The 18,571-nt window shown below is 20.2% G+C and overlaps 5 protein-coding genes across 7 annotated transcripts in view; 2 read left to right on the top strand and 3 right to left on the bottom strand.

Moving 5' to 3' along the window:
* Nucleotides 1-5,068: 5,068 nt before the first annotated feature.
* Nucleotides 5,069-7,934, bottom strand: LOC102671907 (dual specificity mitogen-activated protein kinase kinase 4-like). Its single transcript, XM_031512896.1, has 9 exons — nt 7,674-7,934; nt 7,445-7,516; nt 7,260-7,374; nt 7,058-7,147; nt 6,813-6,990; nt 6,625-6,744; nt 6,175-6,474; nt 5,867-6,093; nt 5,069-5,794 (listed from the first exon to the last, which is right to left on the bottom strand). Exons 1-9 carry the CDS (start codon nt 7,714-7,716, stop codon nt 5,629-5,631), a joined length of 1,311 nt encoding a protein of 436 aa, XP_031368756.1. The 5' UTR covers nt 7,717-7,934; the 3' UTR covers nt 5,069-5,628.
* A 291-nt stretch (nt 7,935-8,225) lies between these two features.
* On the top strand, nt 8,226-9,860 carry LOC102672030 (28S ribosomal protein S7, mitochondrial). The gene is made up of 6 exons (XM_006620693.2): nt 8,226-8,308; nt 8,581-8,638; nt 8,868-9,053; nt 9,134-9,365; nt 9,493-9,630; nt 9,765-9,860. Exons 2-6 carry the CDS (start codon nt 8,592-8,594, stop codon nt 9,843-9,845), a joined length of 684 nt encoding a protein of 227 aa, XP_006620756.2. The 5' UTR covers nt 8,226-8,308; nt 8,581-8,591; the 3' UTR covers nt 9,846-9,860.
* Nucleotides 9,861-10,021: 161 nt separating this feature from the next.
* LOC102675242 lies at nt 10,022-10,866 on the bottom strand. The gene is made up of 2 exons (XM_031512897.1): nt 10,440-10,866; nt 10,022-10,353 (listed from the first exon to the last, which is right to left on the bottom strand). Exons 1-2 carry the CDS (start codon nt 10,747-10,749, stop codon nt 10,043-10,045), a joined length of 621 nt encoding a protein of 206 aa, XP_031368757.1. The 5' UTR covers nt 10,750-10,866; the 3' UTR covers nt 10,022-10,042.
* A 2,309-nt stretch (nt 10,867-13,175) lies between these two features.
* LOC102672167 (monocyte to macrophage differentiation factor 2) overlaps nt 13,176-18,571 on the bottom strand; it is a 7,586-nt gene continuing 2,190 nt past the window's right edge. The window contains exons 1-4 of one of the 2 annotated variants that reach the window (XM_031512881.1): nt 17,924-18,057; nt 14,758-15,003; nt 13,794-14,043; nt 13,443-13,699 (exon numbers count right to left, since the gene is read on the bottom strand). In XM_031512881.1, coding sequence (XP_031368741.1) covers nt 13,445-13,699; nt 13,794-14,043; nt 14,758-14,993 — 741 coding nt within the window. In that variant the 5' untranslated portion in view covers nt 14,994-15,003; nt 17,924-18,057 and the 3' untranslated portion in view covers nt 13,443-13,444. Of the gene's footprint in view, nt 13,700-13,793; nt 14,044-14,757; nt 15,004-17,923; nt 18,058-18,571 lie in introns of those variants that run through there. The other variant, XM_006620694.2, reaches the window with a different exon arrangement.
* The window catches only part of LOC102672412 (WD repeat domain phosphoinositide-interacting protein 2), a 13,805-nt gene continuing 9,980 nt past the window's right edge, over nt 14,747-18,571 (top strand). For both annotated transcript variants that reach the window (XM_006620697.2, XM_006620696.2), the window contains exon 1: nt 14,747-14,952. The gene's annotated coding sequence lies outside the window, so the exon portion shown is untranslated. The remainder of the gene's footprint in view (nt 14,953-18,571) is intronic.

The raw sequence follows: 18,571 nt of genomic DNA, 5'->3' as shown, positions 1-18,571 counted from the left end.
TTTTTTTTTTTTCCAACACGTTTCTTTAAATTCAACGAATTTATTCAACACGTTTTTATACACCTCGTTGGTAGAAATTTATTGTGCAATTTTAAAAATAGATTTTTATCTCCTTCGGAAAAGAAGAATTTTGCTGTGCGCATATGTGAGTGTGAGAGAGGAAAATTAAAATCAAAATTTTCGGAATTAAATGAATTTCGGAGTTAACGAATCAATTAAGATAATGAATATTTTCGTGAAATATTGTATATTGTAGATATACAAGTGGATCCAATTTTGTATTGGATAAATTTTGAAATAATTTTTATGCATGAAAAAAGTCGAAAGAGATAATGTGTAATATTACGAAATATGTAAAAGTATATATCATGTTACTAAATTTTTCATTGCTCGAGTATTTAATCGAAAATGTAACATTCGTACCAAATGAATAAAGGATCGTCTAAAAATTGTGTAAAGTTAAATTGAAACATGGGAATCTAGAATAGAATAATTATTTTTTTTCCTTTTCCTTCTTTCTATTATTAGGAACGAATTCTAAAGAAGAAAAATCGAATTTGTAGTTAATTCATATTGTCGCGTTATTTTCGTAAAATATTTATCGGAAAAAAATAATTTTTTTATCTAAATTTCGAGAGATTCGAGTAAGAAAAATAGGATAAAATTAATTTCGAACGATCTCAAGACAATTGATATATTTATTTCACTTGAATCGCATTCAAAAGAATGATTATGATTTCATTGAAAGAAAAATATTAATATCCCGAAGTTTGTATTGAAAAAAGAAATAAAAATCAGGTGTTCATACGGTTTATTGTCAATAGGGGTGGTCGCATAGCCTGAACATTCTGGTACAGGTACTTTCATTGATCGAATCAGAAAGGCAGTGACCGTCACTTGCGATATCCCAGCGTAAAAGAGAGGGGAAAGAACCGCGGCTATTCGACGACGTTCAGAATGGCGTGTAAAATTTCTGAAGCTTGCTTATTATTGGTCGATGTCTGTTAGGATCGTTAGAACGAAAATTTCATCGTAAATTTGCACGAGATCTTGAAACCATTTTACCCCAGGGTAGGATCATCGTGTGGGCGTTATCCAATGGTTGACCAACCCTCTAATCGCGATATCGAGAAAAAAATTTAAAATAAGTATTCATTAAGAAAGACCGCATAATCACTTTCACAATGTTGAATCAAACGGATTTTGCATTTAATTGTAATTTATTTTTTAATAATTTTTTTTTAAAAAATTTGAAATATTCATGCGATGTACAATGAATAAATTTTAAATATTATATATTGCGTTATTCGCAAATTTGTTACTATTATCGGCATGTTTTATATATCATAAATTATTAAATTGAAAAATAAATGCAATGATCGTTGTAGTAGGTCATTTTGTGCTCAAAACGAGTGCTGAAAAGAATATTTTTTAACTTTCTCTCTCTCTTTTTCTCTTTCTCTCCCTAAATCAGTAATACATCTCAAAGTAATTTTTATAAGAATTATACATAGAATAATTACAATTTTCCCGATATTATCGAGAAATAGAATTCGAAATGAGATTTCTACATCCCATTTTAAAAATTAAATAATACAGCTTATATTTTGCTCTATTACAATATTGCGCGCGTGTGCGTGCATTCATTGCCAAAAGAAAAATCCATCTCGATTTTTTATTTTCTCGAAATTGTACGTAACTATTTTTTTTGAGCGAGGATATAAATTGAATTTTATCCATTTTAGATGAACGAAAATAAAGGATGGAAAGTACAAGTTCGATAGATTGTTCGAGCAAAATTCCATATCGTCGTCTACGTAGTTGAAGTGGAAATATCTACATACACGATCAATAATCTCCTGGGAACATCCGTTCCCCTGCTGGCCTATCCAGCTGGTCACCCCTGCAATAATGGTAACACCAGCAGCACCAACAGTACCAGCACCAACAACAGTAGTAGCACCTGCTACCCTCCCTGTGCTGTGTGTCAGGTTGTGACTCACCATCACTTTCCGTTTTACCGCTATCTATTATCATTACCAATTGTTGCTAAAATTTTTCTTTTAGAATTATCCGTATATTTTTACTATTTTCTAATCGATACTTTTTCATTATCGTTATTTTCCTTTTTATTTTCATATTTTCTATGCAAAATGTAGAATATGTTTATAATATCATAAAATTATATCTTACAAATATATATATATATGTATCAAAAATTATAAGCAGAAACAATTAATATTAACATATAAGACGTAAAATGGAAATTTTATATGTATAAAATTCAAATTAATTTTTTAATTTAAAAATGTGATGTAAGGCTGTGATTAATATGTAATATATTCAAAATGTTTATATCATTTCTATCGGAATTAAAAAATTGCTTAGCTTTTGATAAGAAATATATTTCAATGTATAAATAAATTAATTAAAAATAAAATAATAATAAATTAGACGAAATAAAAAACGGAGCGTTAAAAATTTCCGAAAATTATCTATTATAAATATTAACTTGAAATAATTTAAATGAAAAACAATGTTTCTTTCAAAAGTGTAGATCGACTTAAGATCGATAAATTTTAACATATTCCCTTAGGAAATGTTTATAGGTCACAACATAAGAGATGATGTGGACGTATTTCAATGGTTAATTTAAAAGAATAGATATTACTTTGCAAAGTTTCAAATATAGACGCGAATGTGACTAGGTATAGATTTCAGGAGAATGATGGTGCTTTAATAAAATATTCAAGAGAATTGATTTCAACTACCACAGTAACAATCGCAAAGAAGAAGAATAATGCTTATCAATAATATAAATTTAGCAAAACTTTTAATTATATATATCAAGTATCAATTATTTTTTATAATTTTTGACAATTTTTAAATAAGGAATCTTTAGTAAAACATATATTTTTACATAAAGAGAAGATAAAGAGTGTTATCAGAAAATTATTATATATATCATTATCATTATATTTTATTACATATATGTATTTATACATACTATTTATACATATGCATATGCAACTTCTTATAAAATTGAAAATTTTAGATATTTGGATAATCAATTTCCAATCTAAAATATTATGAAACAAAATGAAATATAATTATAATAATATTATTTTACATTTTTATCATATATCTTTACATCATTTTTTTATTTATTTTCTCGAATCAAATATATTTTTCTTTTCAAATGTAATTACGATCACTCATAATTTATAGTTAATTTAATATTTATCTAAATAATTATTCCACATCAATTCGTTAGAAAGAAAGTTTCGATTATTGATTTAATTTGATCATAAATTCAAAAATATAACAAAAAAACATAAAATAACGTTAAATTAGTATTAATTGAAGTTAATTGATTATTAATATTATATATTTATTGATAAATTTTAAATCTAAAGAAAAATTTATATATTTTTGATTTTTATTCATTAATTTTAATTAATTCTCAATGATATCGATTTAATTCGAAATAAGATTGCAACTTAACTTAATAATAATTAAATTGAAACGAAATTTTAATATAATATTTGATATTTGATATTTAATATTTGATAAAAGTTGATATAAAAGTAAAAAATGAAATAAATATTTCATTACAGAATTATTGTAAGCGTATATATTGCAAGTATTGTATTTTACAAATATATGATTATATTTGTATAAATGTTGTAAAATAGGTGAACTGAAATAAGAATTTTATATTAAAGATTAATATATTAAATTACAATTTAAATGATGAAAATGTTCAATTGATATCCCGTGTCTCGTTTATTATCATGCACATAAATATAGACAAAAAAAGGAAATAGTAGAAAAAAAGACAAAGATAGAATAAAAATTCAAGAATCAACGCCATCTTTAGAATGCCGCAAATGAAACTCAATATATAAGATTACATAAGTAAGTATGAAAAAGATACGAAGATAGAATAAGAATTGATTATTATCGCCATTTCTTAAATGCCAAAAACATTTTTTTTTTAAAAATCATGTTTCTAAAAATTTTTCAAAGATTTGAATTCTAATTTATTATTCTATTTTATTCCGTTTTTGAAGAAATATCTCCGAGATATTGCTCAAAAGATAACGATGACGGTCTTATCTTTTTTCCACTATTCATTTTTTTTATATATTAGTGTTTCATTTGTGATATTTTGGAGATAAAACTGATTCCCGAATTTTTATCCTCTCTTCACTATTTCTTCTCTTTATCTATTCTTTGTAGAATTTATGTCAAAAAATGGTTTTAATATGTAATTAATTTATTTTTTAAAGTATATATTTTTTTTTTTTGAAGTATTTTAAAATATTCTATTAAATGTTATATCTATATTTATCAGATTATATCCATTTCTATTGTTTTATTCAAATATGTGAAAAAAAATGACATTTTTATTTATAAAACTACTATATTTTCCTATTGCAAAATTTGAAATTTTTTAAAATAATATATTTTTATAAAGTATTTTTCGTTATAAAATTTATAAAAACAAAACAATTTCGAAATATTAATTATTTTATATGCATGCATGATATATACATATATGTATATAGCTTACATATATTAAATATATTATTATGTTTGCTATATATTTTATATTATGCTATATAAAATGTTTATATTACACTATTTATTACGATTAATTTTTATTTATTCATGCATACATATTTAATTCAACAGAGGAACTATTTAAAGTCAAAATAATTTCTATTAAATATTTTTAATTTTGTTATTCTTTTTAAAAATCTTTTTAAAAATTTTTCTTTCAATATTATAAAAGAACAGAAAAATTATTATGCAATCTATTATTTATAATATTTCTTTTATAACATTAAATTAGAGAAAATTTAGCTATTTTTTATAATTTATATATAGCTATTTAATAAAAAGGTATATAACAAAAAAAAAAGAATAAGAAAAATCAGATTCATATTACAACATTATGAAAAGTAAATTTTCTTATTTTACTTGTGAATAATTATACATCAAAGAAATATACTAAACTTTTAACATATATCCTTTTCACTTATTATTCCAACAAGAATAATTATATTCTTTTATTTTCTTTGAATTGAATTCTTATTTTGAATTGATTAAATCAATAATTATTATATTACGAAGTTACAAAAGCTTAAAACAGCGATTATTTTAACTTGTTGCTTTCAATATTATTACATATTGTACAAGTTTCTAATTATTGACAAAATTTTACTGTGTCATTATTACAAATTGTTATCGTCGTTGAAACAATTGTAAAGATAAAGATATGAAACAAATATTTTTTTCGTAATTTTTTTTAAACATGTTTCATTGAAACCATATTACAATTCCAATGAAAAAGCTGATTTAGAACTTCTCTTCTATATACTATTCAATAATTTCAACTTGTTATTTGAACACTTCTAATTACTATGTATATAAGAATTTTATGACACGATAATATGATTCTACACAAAATGATTTATTATCGACAATGATCGACGGTTGATTAATTTTACTATCTATACTAAATCGAAGTGCAAATAACCTATTCATTTACAATACTCAAATTTAGGATTTGAAAAATTATAGAAATTAAGGTACAAATATGTATTATTTTATATTTTTTACTTAATGCCGATTAGTAGTAAAAGGCGTCAATCCCCTGAGAACCATGTTATCGAGAACACCACTTATATAAGCTGAAACATCAACAGTGTCTTCTTCTGCTTTTCTGATAAAAGGATGTTCTAATAATTTATTGTATTTCGGCCGCTGTGTCTCTTCCTTGATTAAACTAAAACAGAAAATAAATAATCGTTATTTTTTTATTAAAATTTATCATAATTAAAATTATTAAATAATTTACCATGTATTCACAAAATTCACAAAATCCATTGTAAAATGATTCCCATTTTCATTAGGAGATAAACGTGGTGGATCACCTTGAACTACTTGATAAAGTTGCTCAAAAACTGAATTCCACTTTGGATATGGAAAATAACCAGTTGCAATTTCCATTAATGTAATTCCTAATGACCATACATCACTTCTAACATCATAACCCTTTGCACGTTGAGGATCTATCCTTTCTGGCTGAAAAATTATAATAAATTTAAATACTTCTGATTGTAAACCTTGTTAAATATTAATTATACGCTTTATTATTGTACATACAGCCATATATGGTCTACATCCAGCATCTCGAGTTCGTGCAATTGAATCTACCAATTGTCCTGATATACCAAAATCACAAAGTTTTATATTACCATGTCGATCTAATAGAATATTACTAGGTTTTACATCTCTATGAATTATTCTTAATTTTTCCTTGAGGTAATTCAACGCCTTTACTGTGGCAACAGTAATTTTTCCTAAAATACGTTCTGGTATTCTTTCTTTTAATACCTCATGAATAAATTTATAAAATATATCTAATGAAGTATCCATGAGTTCCATGCAAATCCAACAGTCACCCTAAATAGAGATATAATAATTATTATTAATAATGAAATATTAATATTAAATAATTTATTATAGATTTTAATTATTAAATAGACTTTATTATATAGATTAATCATTATGTAGAATTTAATAATTATTATTAAATATTTATTATAGACTTACTTCTTTGAATAAAGCTCCATAAAATTGTACAATGCATGGACATTCATTAGATTTCATTACAACTTCTAAATCCATTAATAATTGTTTTTGCTCCCTTTCATCCACTGTAGAACGAATTCTCTGTAATTAAATATAATATTATGAACTGATTGATAGCTTTGATAATAAAAATACATAAAATTATATACCTTCACAGCCATAACAGTATCACTTATCCTATGAATCATTTTATTTACAGTGCCAAATCCTCCTCGTCCTATTTCTCCTAGATCTTGAAGATCTTCACTTGTAAAATCATATACTACATTTGGTGATAGCTGTAATTTTCCAGTACTTTGCATTGATTGACACATTCGTAATTTATCCCTATAATAATCCATTAAATTACATCAAAATACATCATTAAACAATTATTTGATTATTTCAAAAATACCTTGCTTTATCGGGTAATTCTTGTGGAACTGCAGTACAAGATCTTACTGGTAGTTTAGGCAAAGATAAAGGCAAATTTGGACGAGAAGATCTATAATTATTAAATAAAATTATAAATATATCAAAAGATACAATTTAAAAATTTATGATTTAAATATAAATATTGTTTGTTATAATATTATTTTACTTATTACATAACTTACATTGGTAAACAGGCTGCAGTTCCAGTTGAATTCGAAAGAGAAGTATTCGTTGAATTATTAAGTGGTATATTACTTCCTTGTGTTTGAAAATTAAGTTTAAATTGTCTTCTTTTTTCTATTATAAAATAAATATAAATGTTATTATATCATTACAATATTATGATGCATAGATACAGATACTATACCTGACATTTCATTTTGAACATCATTAATAGATGCAAAATCCAAATGTTGGAAATTAAATTGTCTACTAGAACCTAAATATTAATAATACCATTATATAAATAATTTAATATATATTATATGTATATTCAATAAAATTATTATTTTTTATCAATAACGAAATTAATGTTTAGGTTATGTATATAAAATCTTTCATATATTTATCATTAATTTTATGACATTATAACTTACTTTGAGTAGTTGGTGTTGAAAAATTTCCCCGATTTTCCGTCATTTTTTAATATTCTTGATAGATGACTATCAGAAGAAAAATATCTTATTAAAGGCACTCCTTTTAGGAGACCTTTCCGCAAGATTTTAACAATCTAGCATATGTATTCCGCAATGAGTGCACCATTTGTGCAATTTCGTTTCTTTGCAATCACTATATAAAAAAATCTTACTCTCTCTTTTTGTGAAATGCTTGATTTTAATTGTAATATAACACTGTTTCTACTTAAAAAAATACACTTTATTATAAGTTTATCACGTTCACTTATTTGACGAAACCGAAACAACAATGATATACGTACCATTCAATATAACACGTGAGTATAAGTGAAAAAGAAATATAATGGTAAGTTTACATTGATCTATACTAGAATTAATAATTTATTTAAAAAAATTCTTGTATTAAAAAAAATTCTTATGTTTGTATAAATTGTTTCTGCTTGTTCACTTATTTTCGTTTTCTATACATGTTTTTAGAAGTTTAGAGACTCTATGAAGGAATTCTCGAACTATTATAGTTCTACGCTTTATCATTGTAGGCGCTAGTATCAACTTTATCAAGAAAGTTACTTTCTTACATTAAAATGTAAAGATATATTTCGCATATTTAAATATTTACGAATCATGATATTTTCCTCTGATTATATTTTTTTCAATTGAAAGTATTAAAACAATAATATTAATTTTAATAAAATTTTTTATTTCATACATTAAATTATCTATTGTATTATAAACTTTAATATTTTATATAGTCTAATATTTTATATATTAATATTTATATATTAATATTTTATATAGTTTTAAATATTGTCATAGTGTTGAATTTGACAAGATAATTAAATATAAATAAAATTATTAAAATAGATAGAAAAATTAAAAATGGTCCTTGGAAGAACATTTTATTCAAGAATACTATCTAATTTAAGGTAATATTATTCGAATTTCAATATCAATTGATGCATGTTATTGTATATTTATAATATATCATTATGTATGAAAATTAATCATATAATCTTTATTGAAAATAAATTTTATTTAAATAAATTTCATAATTATATTTCATATAATGTTGTTAAATATACATAAAATATTTTAATAAATATTTTTACTATCAATTATTATATAATATTATGTAAATAATATTTTTTTTTATAGATATAATTTAGGAAAGGATATTCAATTTTATAGTGTATTCCCACCAAATTATATAAAACCAATTTATAAAAAAGATGAACAAGAATTAATATACAAAAACGCAAAAATAAAACAATTAATGTATGCACCTATAAAACCAGCTACTAATTTTGAAACATGCTCTGAATTTCATGATATATTAGTTAGGTAAATTTTTTATTATAAAACTTATATTGTTTTCTTTTTTTTATCTCTTTTTAAATAATTATATATATTTTATACATTAGAAAGTTCATAAACTTTATTATGAGAAAAGGTAAAAAACAATTAGCTAAAAAATTATTAGATGAAACTTTTGAAAATATTAAAATAATAAAATTAAATGAATATTATAATACTTCACCTGAATATAGAGAAAATATAATATTGGATCCAAAGACACTTTTGTATCATGCTGTAAAAAATTGTACACCCATTTTAGAATTAAGAAAAATAACAAGAGGTGGGATTAATTATAAGGTACATTTAATTTAATTTAATTTATACAAATAATTTATATAATAATTTATACAATTTAATTTTCTTTATATAAATAATCCTTAAAAACTAATAAATAAATTAATTGATATTAATATCATAAATATAGGTTCCAGTACCAATGAATGATAATAGAGCTCAATTTTTATCCATAAATTGGCTAATTCAAACTGCACAAGAAAAAGGAAATAAAGACAAATTTTCTAATGTATTAGCAAAAGAAATTATTGATGCTGCAAAAAATCAAGTATATTTACATACTTTTAACTTATTATGCATTTAAATAGTATATAATATAATGATACAAATTATTTTTTTTTATATAAACAAAATTTTTAAAATATAAAAATTGCATTTAATCACTATTAATTCATATTTCAGGGTCGAGTTATTAAAAAGAAACAAGAATTACATAAATTATGCGAAGCAAACCGAGCTTATGCACATTACAGATGGTTGTAAAAAAAATATTAAAAATAATATTAAAATATATAATATTATTATATAAGATATATAAAATAATAAAAAAAAAATTAAAAATAAAATTATTCTTCATTATAATAGCAATATTTATTTATATATATATATATATAAATAATAATAAATAATATATATATATTAATATTTATTTATCACTTATTTAATCAAATTAATAATAATTATGAAAAATTATTAAAAATACTATAAAAATGTTTTTTTTCTATAATTTTTCCATATTTAATAAATATCTTCAAATCATTTTTACACGATGTAATACTCAAATTGTTATATAATTTAAGATTAGAATCGTTTGTAAAAATGATATTCTTAACAACAGTTTCGAAATTTACTCTTTTACCCCAATAATTCACATATGATATTATAACTTTTTGATCTCTGAAATCTTTTTCACTTTCTTGGAGATATATTGATCCAACTGAATTATTACATGGACGAGTAATAACATGTAATATGAAGGTTAATAAAAAAGCTAAAATAAATAACATTAATAAAACTTCACATTTAATGAAACACAATTAAAAAATTATAAAAATATTAAATGTTATTCAAACTTACTGTAAAATAAAGTATTTAAATTTTCATTTAATGTTATATAATTCCACATGTGTAAAGATACAGTTATTGGTATATATGCACCAAAAAGAATTGTGCAATTACGCTTTATTTTATTTAATATATAAGGAATTTTAATATAAGGAAATATATAAATTATTTTACGATCTGGATACAATACTGATTTCATCGATAAGAATACATTACATTTTTTATTGATTAATGCATAATTATTAATCATAATATTAGTATTATTATGAAAATATTTTAATCGTTTAAAAAAATTAACTTTAAATAAATTCATAGAAAACATTTCTCAATTCTTTAGCACGCGACAAGTTAATTCAATAATATATGATTTCTTTCTCTCGTATTCAATTATAATAATAATTAAAACACAAAAATTTATAAAAATATATTACACATATATATAATAAATATAATATATAAAACTTTGTTCAAATAATAAAAAAGTTTAAACCAATATCTTTAGTAATAACACAAACGCACAGTATTGCCATAGACAATTAATGAGCTAAAAAATTCGTTATTATAAAAATCGTTATTATAAATTATAAATATCGCTTTTATGATGTTATTTTATTATGTAAAATATGAAACTCATTTGAAAAGAACTATTTTTATTATTTATATTATGTGAAAAGAATTTTAGTTATTTTTTTTAAAATAACATACAAATAAGCACATACATTGATTAGAGTATTTGTAGATGAGATCATATAATATTTTATATCTATTAATAATATTTCTATTAATCAATAAAAAAGGAAAATTATTTTTTTTATTGTCCAATGAGTTTCGCTCACTCATTGATATGCAGTATCATATAATTTTATCTATGATATGATATGTTCGGCCAATCTTATTTTGTAATTCTATTATATCTATCATTAAAATAATCAAATTATAGTTATATTGTCAGTCTATGAATTTGCTTCATTATTTAAATCGTATTTAAATAAAAAACGAAATTTAAAATTATTCATAATCAATAATAAAACTAGAATTTCTTAAAAAAATTTTTAACTAATTTACCAATATTAATCGAATAATTTTGAAAGGTGATTTTGATAAAATTGATTGCGATACAACTATAGAAAAATAATAAATGAATAATAAATGAACTGATCTATATAATTTTCAGTATTTTTATGTGAATATATATTTCATGAAACTATATGTTCATGAAACATCTAAATAAGCTTTAACCTCGTAAGAAACAATTCCGTGAGAAAAATAAAAGATTATTTTAATAGTCTTAAAAAGATTATTAATATATTAAAAGTACTTAAATATAAATATCCATATAAATTATTTATAATTTACGTAAAAATACTTTTAATTTTTTAATTATATTTTTTATTTATATTGTGTTTCATGAATATATTTATATATATATATTTTAATATACATTCAAAATAATGACTTCTACTTTATTTCTATTCATTTGATTATAAAGATTTAATTTTTTATTTGTATATACATATATATCAAGTATTTTATTAATTTACAATATTACAACATACATTATAATCATATTTTTTTGTTGTGTAATAAAATAAACCGGAAAAGAACAAAATAATAATTACATGTATCGTCAATATATTTTTACAATTACAACATCTTTTTAAGAAAAAAAATTAAAAATACTTATTAACAATTATAGAATATAGAATATATTTTTTTGTATAGCATTTTCTATTCTGTGTAAAATTAATAATGGATGTTATTTTGTTATAGAAATAATTTGAATATAAATATAAATTTTGGCACATTATTGTTGTAAATATAGAAAATGAGTTACTAAACAATTACAATAGTTTTCTCATTCATTATTAGATAAATATTAATTACAAAATTATATTTTAGTCCCACAATAGAAACAGATTTTTATAAAATATAATATATTATAAAAAGTCTATTTAATATTATTAAAAAATAATTGCTATACATTATTTTAAATGGATAATGTATACAATATGTTATGCATCATTCAAGTGTCATTATTACTGTAAAACTTCATTTATCCGAATGAATTTTATTACAATATTTAGTTTAATTTTCATAATATTATCTATATGTATCAATATGTCTTTCATATATGTACTTACATATAAAACAATATCATTACAAAAAATATATTCATTACAAATTCCAAATTAATGATCATTCATATTTTGTTTTGAATAATATTCAAATCATATTATTTACAATATTTTGAATTATTTCTAGACAAAATGGAATGTATCAGAATATAGTTGATAAAAACAATATTTTATGTAAATTTAATATAGTATAAATATAGATAACTACATTCTTGTTTAGTAATATTATTAATTATTATTATTAATATCATTTATTATAAATAATAAATTGAAATCTAATAGAACAAAGAATCAAAGAATAACTACTTATTATTCTATTATTTAAATTGTCTTATCTTTCAATATATTTGGATAAATATAGTATATTCCATTTTTGTATTATATTTTTTTATAATATTATATTTATATTTTTTTTACCATTATTGATTTACAAAAAGTATTATTAAATGTATAAGTTACTTTTCTTGTATAAATACATAGAAAATTATATCTTAAATTATAATCTTGTAATAGCTAAGTAATTTATTATCTCTAATTTTATTATCTCTAATTATTTATCTCTAATTTTATTATCTCTAATTATTTATCTCTAATTTTATTATCTCTATCTTTCTTATATTTTGACAAGTATTCATAATTTATGAATAATATTTTTTTATGTATATTTCAGGTACATAATATAGTTACTTTCTAAAAGTAGTACATTTTTCATACATGATGATAATTTCTACTTCTTAAAATTTTATAAATAATTAGAAAAACTTTATTTTAATAATCTTACCTTAAATTTGCAAATTAATATTTGATATTTTATCAATTTTAAAACTTCCAATTTGTAAAATTGATTTCATTTAATACAATGAAAAACAAAACTAGAAGATTTTATAATTCTTCAATATTAGATTTTAATAATTTTGGTAATGATGGTACATCTGGTATCATAAAATTATCTGATGAACAAACTATAGGAAAGACATGATTTAATATAGCATAATAATGCAGACCAGCTCCTACAGCAACAAAAAGATGCCAAATTGCATGTGCACATGGTATCCTTCCATCAGATTTAAAAAACAATAAGCCAGAAATATAAAGCAGTCCTCCCAATTTTAATTCAATAATATTATAATAACTATACTGTAAATATTAAAATATATAATTTCAAATAATATTTGATCATATTAATAATAATGATCTTTTAAAATTTTCTAACTTATAATTGTATACTTACATTAATAATTGCAATACTAGGACCAATTCCTATAATTAAATAAAAAATTGTTTCTAACATTTTATATTGTTCATGAAAGATTTGTTGATACAATATGCCCAGTGTTGCCATAATCCAAATAGCATAACGCATTGTAAATAATATTTCATCATCTGGGAAATGATCTACATTGAACCAAGGAAAATAACTTGCAGCAATAAAAATGTAAATCATAGCACGATCACAACGATGTAATGTTTCTTTAAGTTGTCTGTAATATATAATTTATTAAAAATTTTATTTATTATTCTTAATTTTTGCTTCATAAATAGAAAGTTATAAATATTTATATCAAATTAATTTAAAATATATTAGGTTGATGGAAAAGTTATATCATTTTTAAATCTACATAAGATAATAGTAAAATTTCAAATATTTGTTTATTATTAATTTATTTTATTAGATAAAAATTATATTTTATATTTTATTAGAGAAGAATTATATTTTACGTACATAAAATACTTGATTTTCGTCCAAATTTAAAAATTATAGATTGAATAGTTATAGTGATACTGTTTTTTTATAATTATAATTAAGTCAACTTTAAAAAAATATTTAATGTTTATTAATAAAAATATTATTAAATAAATATTTAATACATTTTTAAAACAAATATGAATTAAAATCATGAAATTTTCTAAATTTCATGATCGAAATTTCAAAGTACATCATATGCATAAGATAAATCTCGATCAAATATATTCATTAATAATGAAGAATTCCATTTTAAAAAAAAAATAAATGCTAAATAAAAGCCAATAAAAAATATTTATTAACAAATTATACATATTTTTAAAATATTTATGCAAATAAAAATTATTAAAATGAAAATTTCAAAACTGGATGTACGCTATAGTAAACCGATTTATATTTTGCATTTATAAACCGACATTATTTTCCATCAATCGAATATAATTACAAGTACCTGTTATTATTGCAGTAATGTACACTGTGAAAAAATGTTGAGACTGTGAAAACAAGGATCAAAGATGTACCATATACATAAGCTGATATTAATTGAGTCCATGTTATAGAACGACGAACCAGTTCCAAGCTACCTATGACAGATGGTACAACCCAAATTCCATGAGTAGTTACATTTGCTATATGTTCTACAGAGGTAGGTGTATATGCTTCATTAGTACATGCTGGAGGATTCATCCATTTTATTCTGCAAAAGTTTTATTAAAGTTTTATATATCGATTTGATAGAATTTTTTTGTTTTATTTCTTTTTAATATTAATAATTATTTATATGTATATATTTAAAATTATAAAATATTTAATATATAATTTTATACATATTTATGATAGAAATTTAATTTTGATTAGAATTTTAATTTTAAATTGGTTTTAAAATAATTGAATAATTACAAATTTTTAAAAATAGCTTTAATATTGTCAAGCTGACATAAGCATAACCTTTTAATTATATATTGGATAAATTTATTATCTTTCTGTCTATATAAGTTAATATCAAATACTAATATTTGTAATACGGATTATCAATTAATATTTTTAACAAAGGTAGATAGGTTGAATACACAATAAATTTAATTTTAATTTTTCAGATCAAACATCGCTAAATAAAATTATGTATAATGTTAAAAATTTGTGTCACATGATTACAAAATGATTGATTAATAATTATTTAGAAAGTTAATAAGATTAAAGAATTGTTAACATTTATTCAAACGAAAGAATATTTTTAAAAATATAAAAACTTTATTATTATACATGGTTCATCATCATATTCATTCTCTTATGATAGTTGGCAAATAATTTATAATACTCGAGCTTATTCTTCAATAGTATTATATTTCAGTGGTAAACTTGGTTAGCTAAGAAAAACTAATTATATAGGATATCGTTATTTCATCGTATTTCATTTTCGTTATTCCATATCAAGATACAATTATTTTTTTTTAACTTATATTCTTATTATTAAATATATTTATTATATATTATCTTCTGATATTAATAAATTTGATATATTTTTTTTATTTTTAATTTAAGAATATATTTATATTATAGGAAAAATAAAATGTATTGATATTTTAATATGTTTAATTACATATTTTCAAATTTTTGTTTACGTATAAAATTTTTACTTAATCTAAATTTTAATGAATTATTCAACTTTGATTAGAAATATCTACATATATTGCATATAAAATATTTATATCTGTTTATATATTTTTTTAAATTTAGAATTTTAAAAAATTTTAATTTAATACAATAGTAAAATTTTCCTAACCTAACGATTTCAACTGAAAAAAAAATTAAAAAATCTTATTAAATTGAATTTTTTGATTATATTGATGTATAAATATAAATATATAATATCATGTTTTTATTTTTTAGTTTGCAAAATATAAACAAAAGAATTTAGAACTATATATGCAATAAATATTGATAATCTTGTACTTATCATATGTAACAATTAAAAATTTAAAAAATCGAATAAATGAAGATAAAATAACAATAATAATAATGTAAATAAGATATCAATATTGAATATAAATATAACACATAAGTATTAATAATAATTCAAATATCGATATTGATTCTTACAACAATATATATTATATTCTATTGAAAATTTAAATTGTCATTTGTCTTTAGTTCAATATCCTTATTATTAAAATAAAAAGCAAATTAATTGAAAAAAAAAAATTTATTAAATAATTTTTTGGTCTATACAATTATCTACATAATCTAAATTGATCAATTATTTATATAATCAAAATATCATACATTTTTTATCATTTTCAACAGAAAAATCCCAATAAAATATAAAAAATAAACTAGTTTTTATTAAAAAATCACGATGTATGATGTTTTATGACACTTCAAATAAGTATAATATAAAGAAAGATGATTAATGAGACAGCATAGGAATAAGGGGAATATTCTCTTCCGTCACTCACCAACACATAATGCTGGTGGGGTACTTTATTTATGGATGTAATACATACAATCAATTGCGTGCCCATATACGTACGTTTCTAACATGCTTTAAATTATTTATAATTTAATAAATTAAATATTTAAATATATTTTAACTATTTCCATTATCTTGATATCTAGAATTAATTTAAGAGTGCATTATATTCTTATATTATATTATTCCTATATGTATATAAAATAAAATTATAGTTAGAATATTAACCTATAATAATACCTAGAATATAACCTATATATCTTAAAATTGAAATATTAAAAAATTTCAAAATTACAAATATTGTTAAAAAAAAATGCAAAATATTAATAAATAAAAATGAAATAAAATTCATTTTTAGGAAAATATTATTTTGATGCACTATAAAAATATAAAAATTAGTTATGAATATATTCAATTATATTTAATTGATTTATTAATTTAGTCAAATTTTATTTTATTTGAAAATATATGAAATAAAAATAATTAAAAATAAATAAAATAATTTTATTATTATTTACAATTATGTAATAAATTAACTTTTTTTTATAATTTTGAAGTATTCGATAAACGTTGATTAATATTAAATGGTACAAAGTTATACGTTCATCGAACTCTGGATGATATGATATATAACAATATATATTAGATTAAACTTCAAAACTGTTTGTTTAAAATTGATTGTTATTTTTTTCAAAAATAAAACTTTATAATATATATATAAAATTTTATATATATATAATATATAATGAAATTTTTAATTAAAAATTTAAATAATCTTTTTTTGATTAGCATATTTTAAAAATTATATAGTTAATTATGATAGTTAATTATGATAAAATATTGATACATAGGATGACATAAAATATACTAGAGTATTTACATATGTATCTAAAATATAAACTATATGACTGGTAAAATGTAATATATATGATTAATTATTATTAAGATAAATATCATAAAATAATAAAACATAAAAATTTATTAGATTTTTTCATATTTTGTAATAATATATCATATTTTGTAATAATAATAAAAATCATGTAGCATTTTCTTAGATTTTCTTTCTTCAAAAGATTTTACTTTCACCAAATTACTTCATGAATAATTGACAATAAGTAAAATATGTAACATGAAATATTATACTTACAATGAATAGCAATTATAGTTATTGTATGATTAATTATCATAGAATTAGAATTAAATTACATCTTTATTGTTCCGAGAATCGTTAGAACAGTACATATCTTTGGCTTACGCATCTCAAAGAATACTGAACACGAGAGTACAAAATAACATAAAATAACTAAATTATATATATTGTAATTATTTTTACAAAATTACTTCAAAATTAAAAATCTAAGATTATACAATATACATATAAGACTATACAATATAAAATAATTTTTGTATCTTATTATCAAGCACAAAATATACAGATTAGTTCATTATTATTGATAAAATATATTTTTTTAATGGAAAATAAATATAATTAAATAAAAAAATCTAAAAAAAAAATAAAATTTTTATAATTAAAGTTTCTTTTTCATAAAGAATTACATTATATATAATAGTCAATACATATATAATAAATTATACATATAATTATNTATATATAAATTATATTTATACTACTTATATATTTATTTTATTTTTTTATATATTATTAAAATTTGCATACATGCATTATATATATTATATATATCAAATAAGCATAAAATACATTGTATATATAATAAAAATACAAAAAGAAGAATAAAATTCATATCAACTTTTTTATACATATTTTTATATCCGC

Source organism: Apis dorsata, unplaced genomic scaffold (assembly GCF_000469605.1).
Source record: "Apis dorsata unplaced genomic scaffold, Apis dorsata 1.3 scaffold_525, whole genome shotgun sequence".
Classification (NCBI taxonomy): domain Eukaryota; kingdom Metazoa; phylum Arthropoda; class Insecta; order Hymenoptera; family Apidae; genus Apis; species Apis dorsata.
The sequence above is the reverse complement of the archived record's forward strand: the minus strand, read 5'-3'. Positions and strand labels throughout refer to the sequence as shown.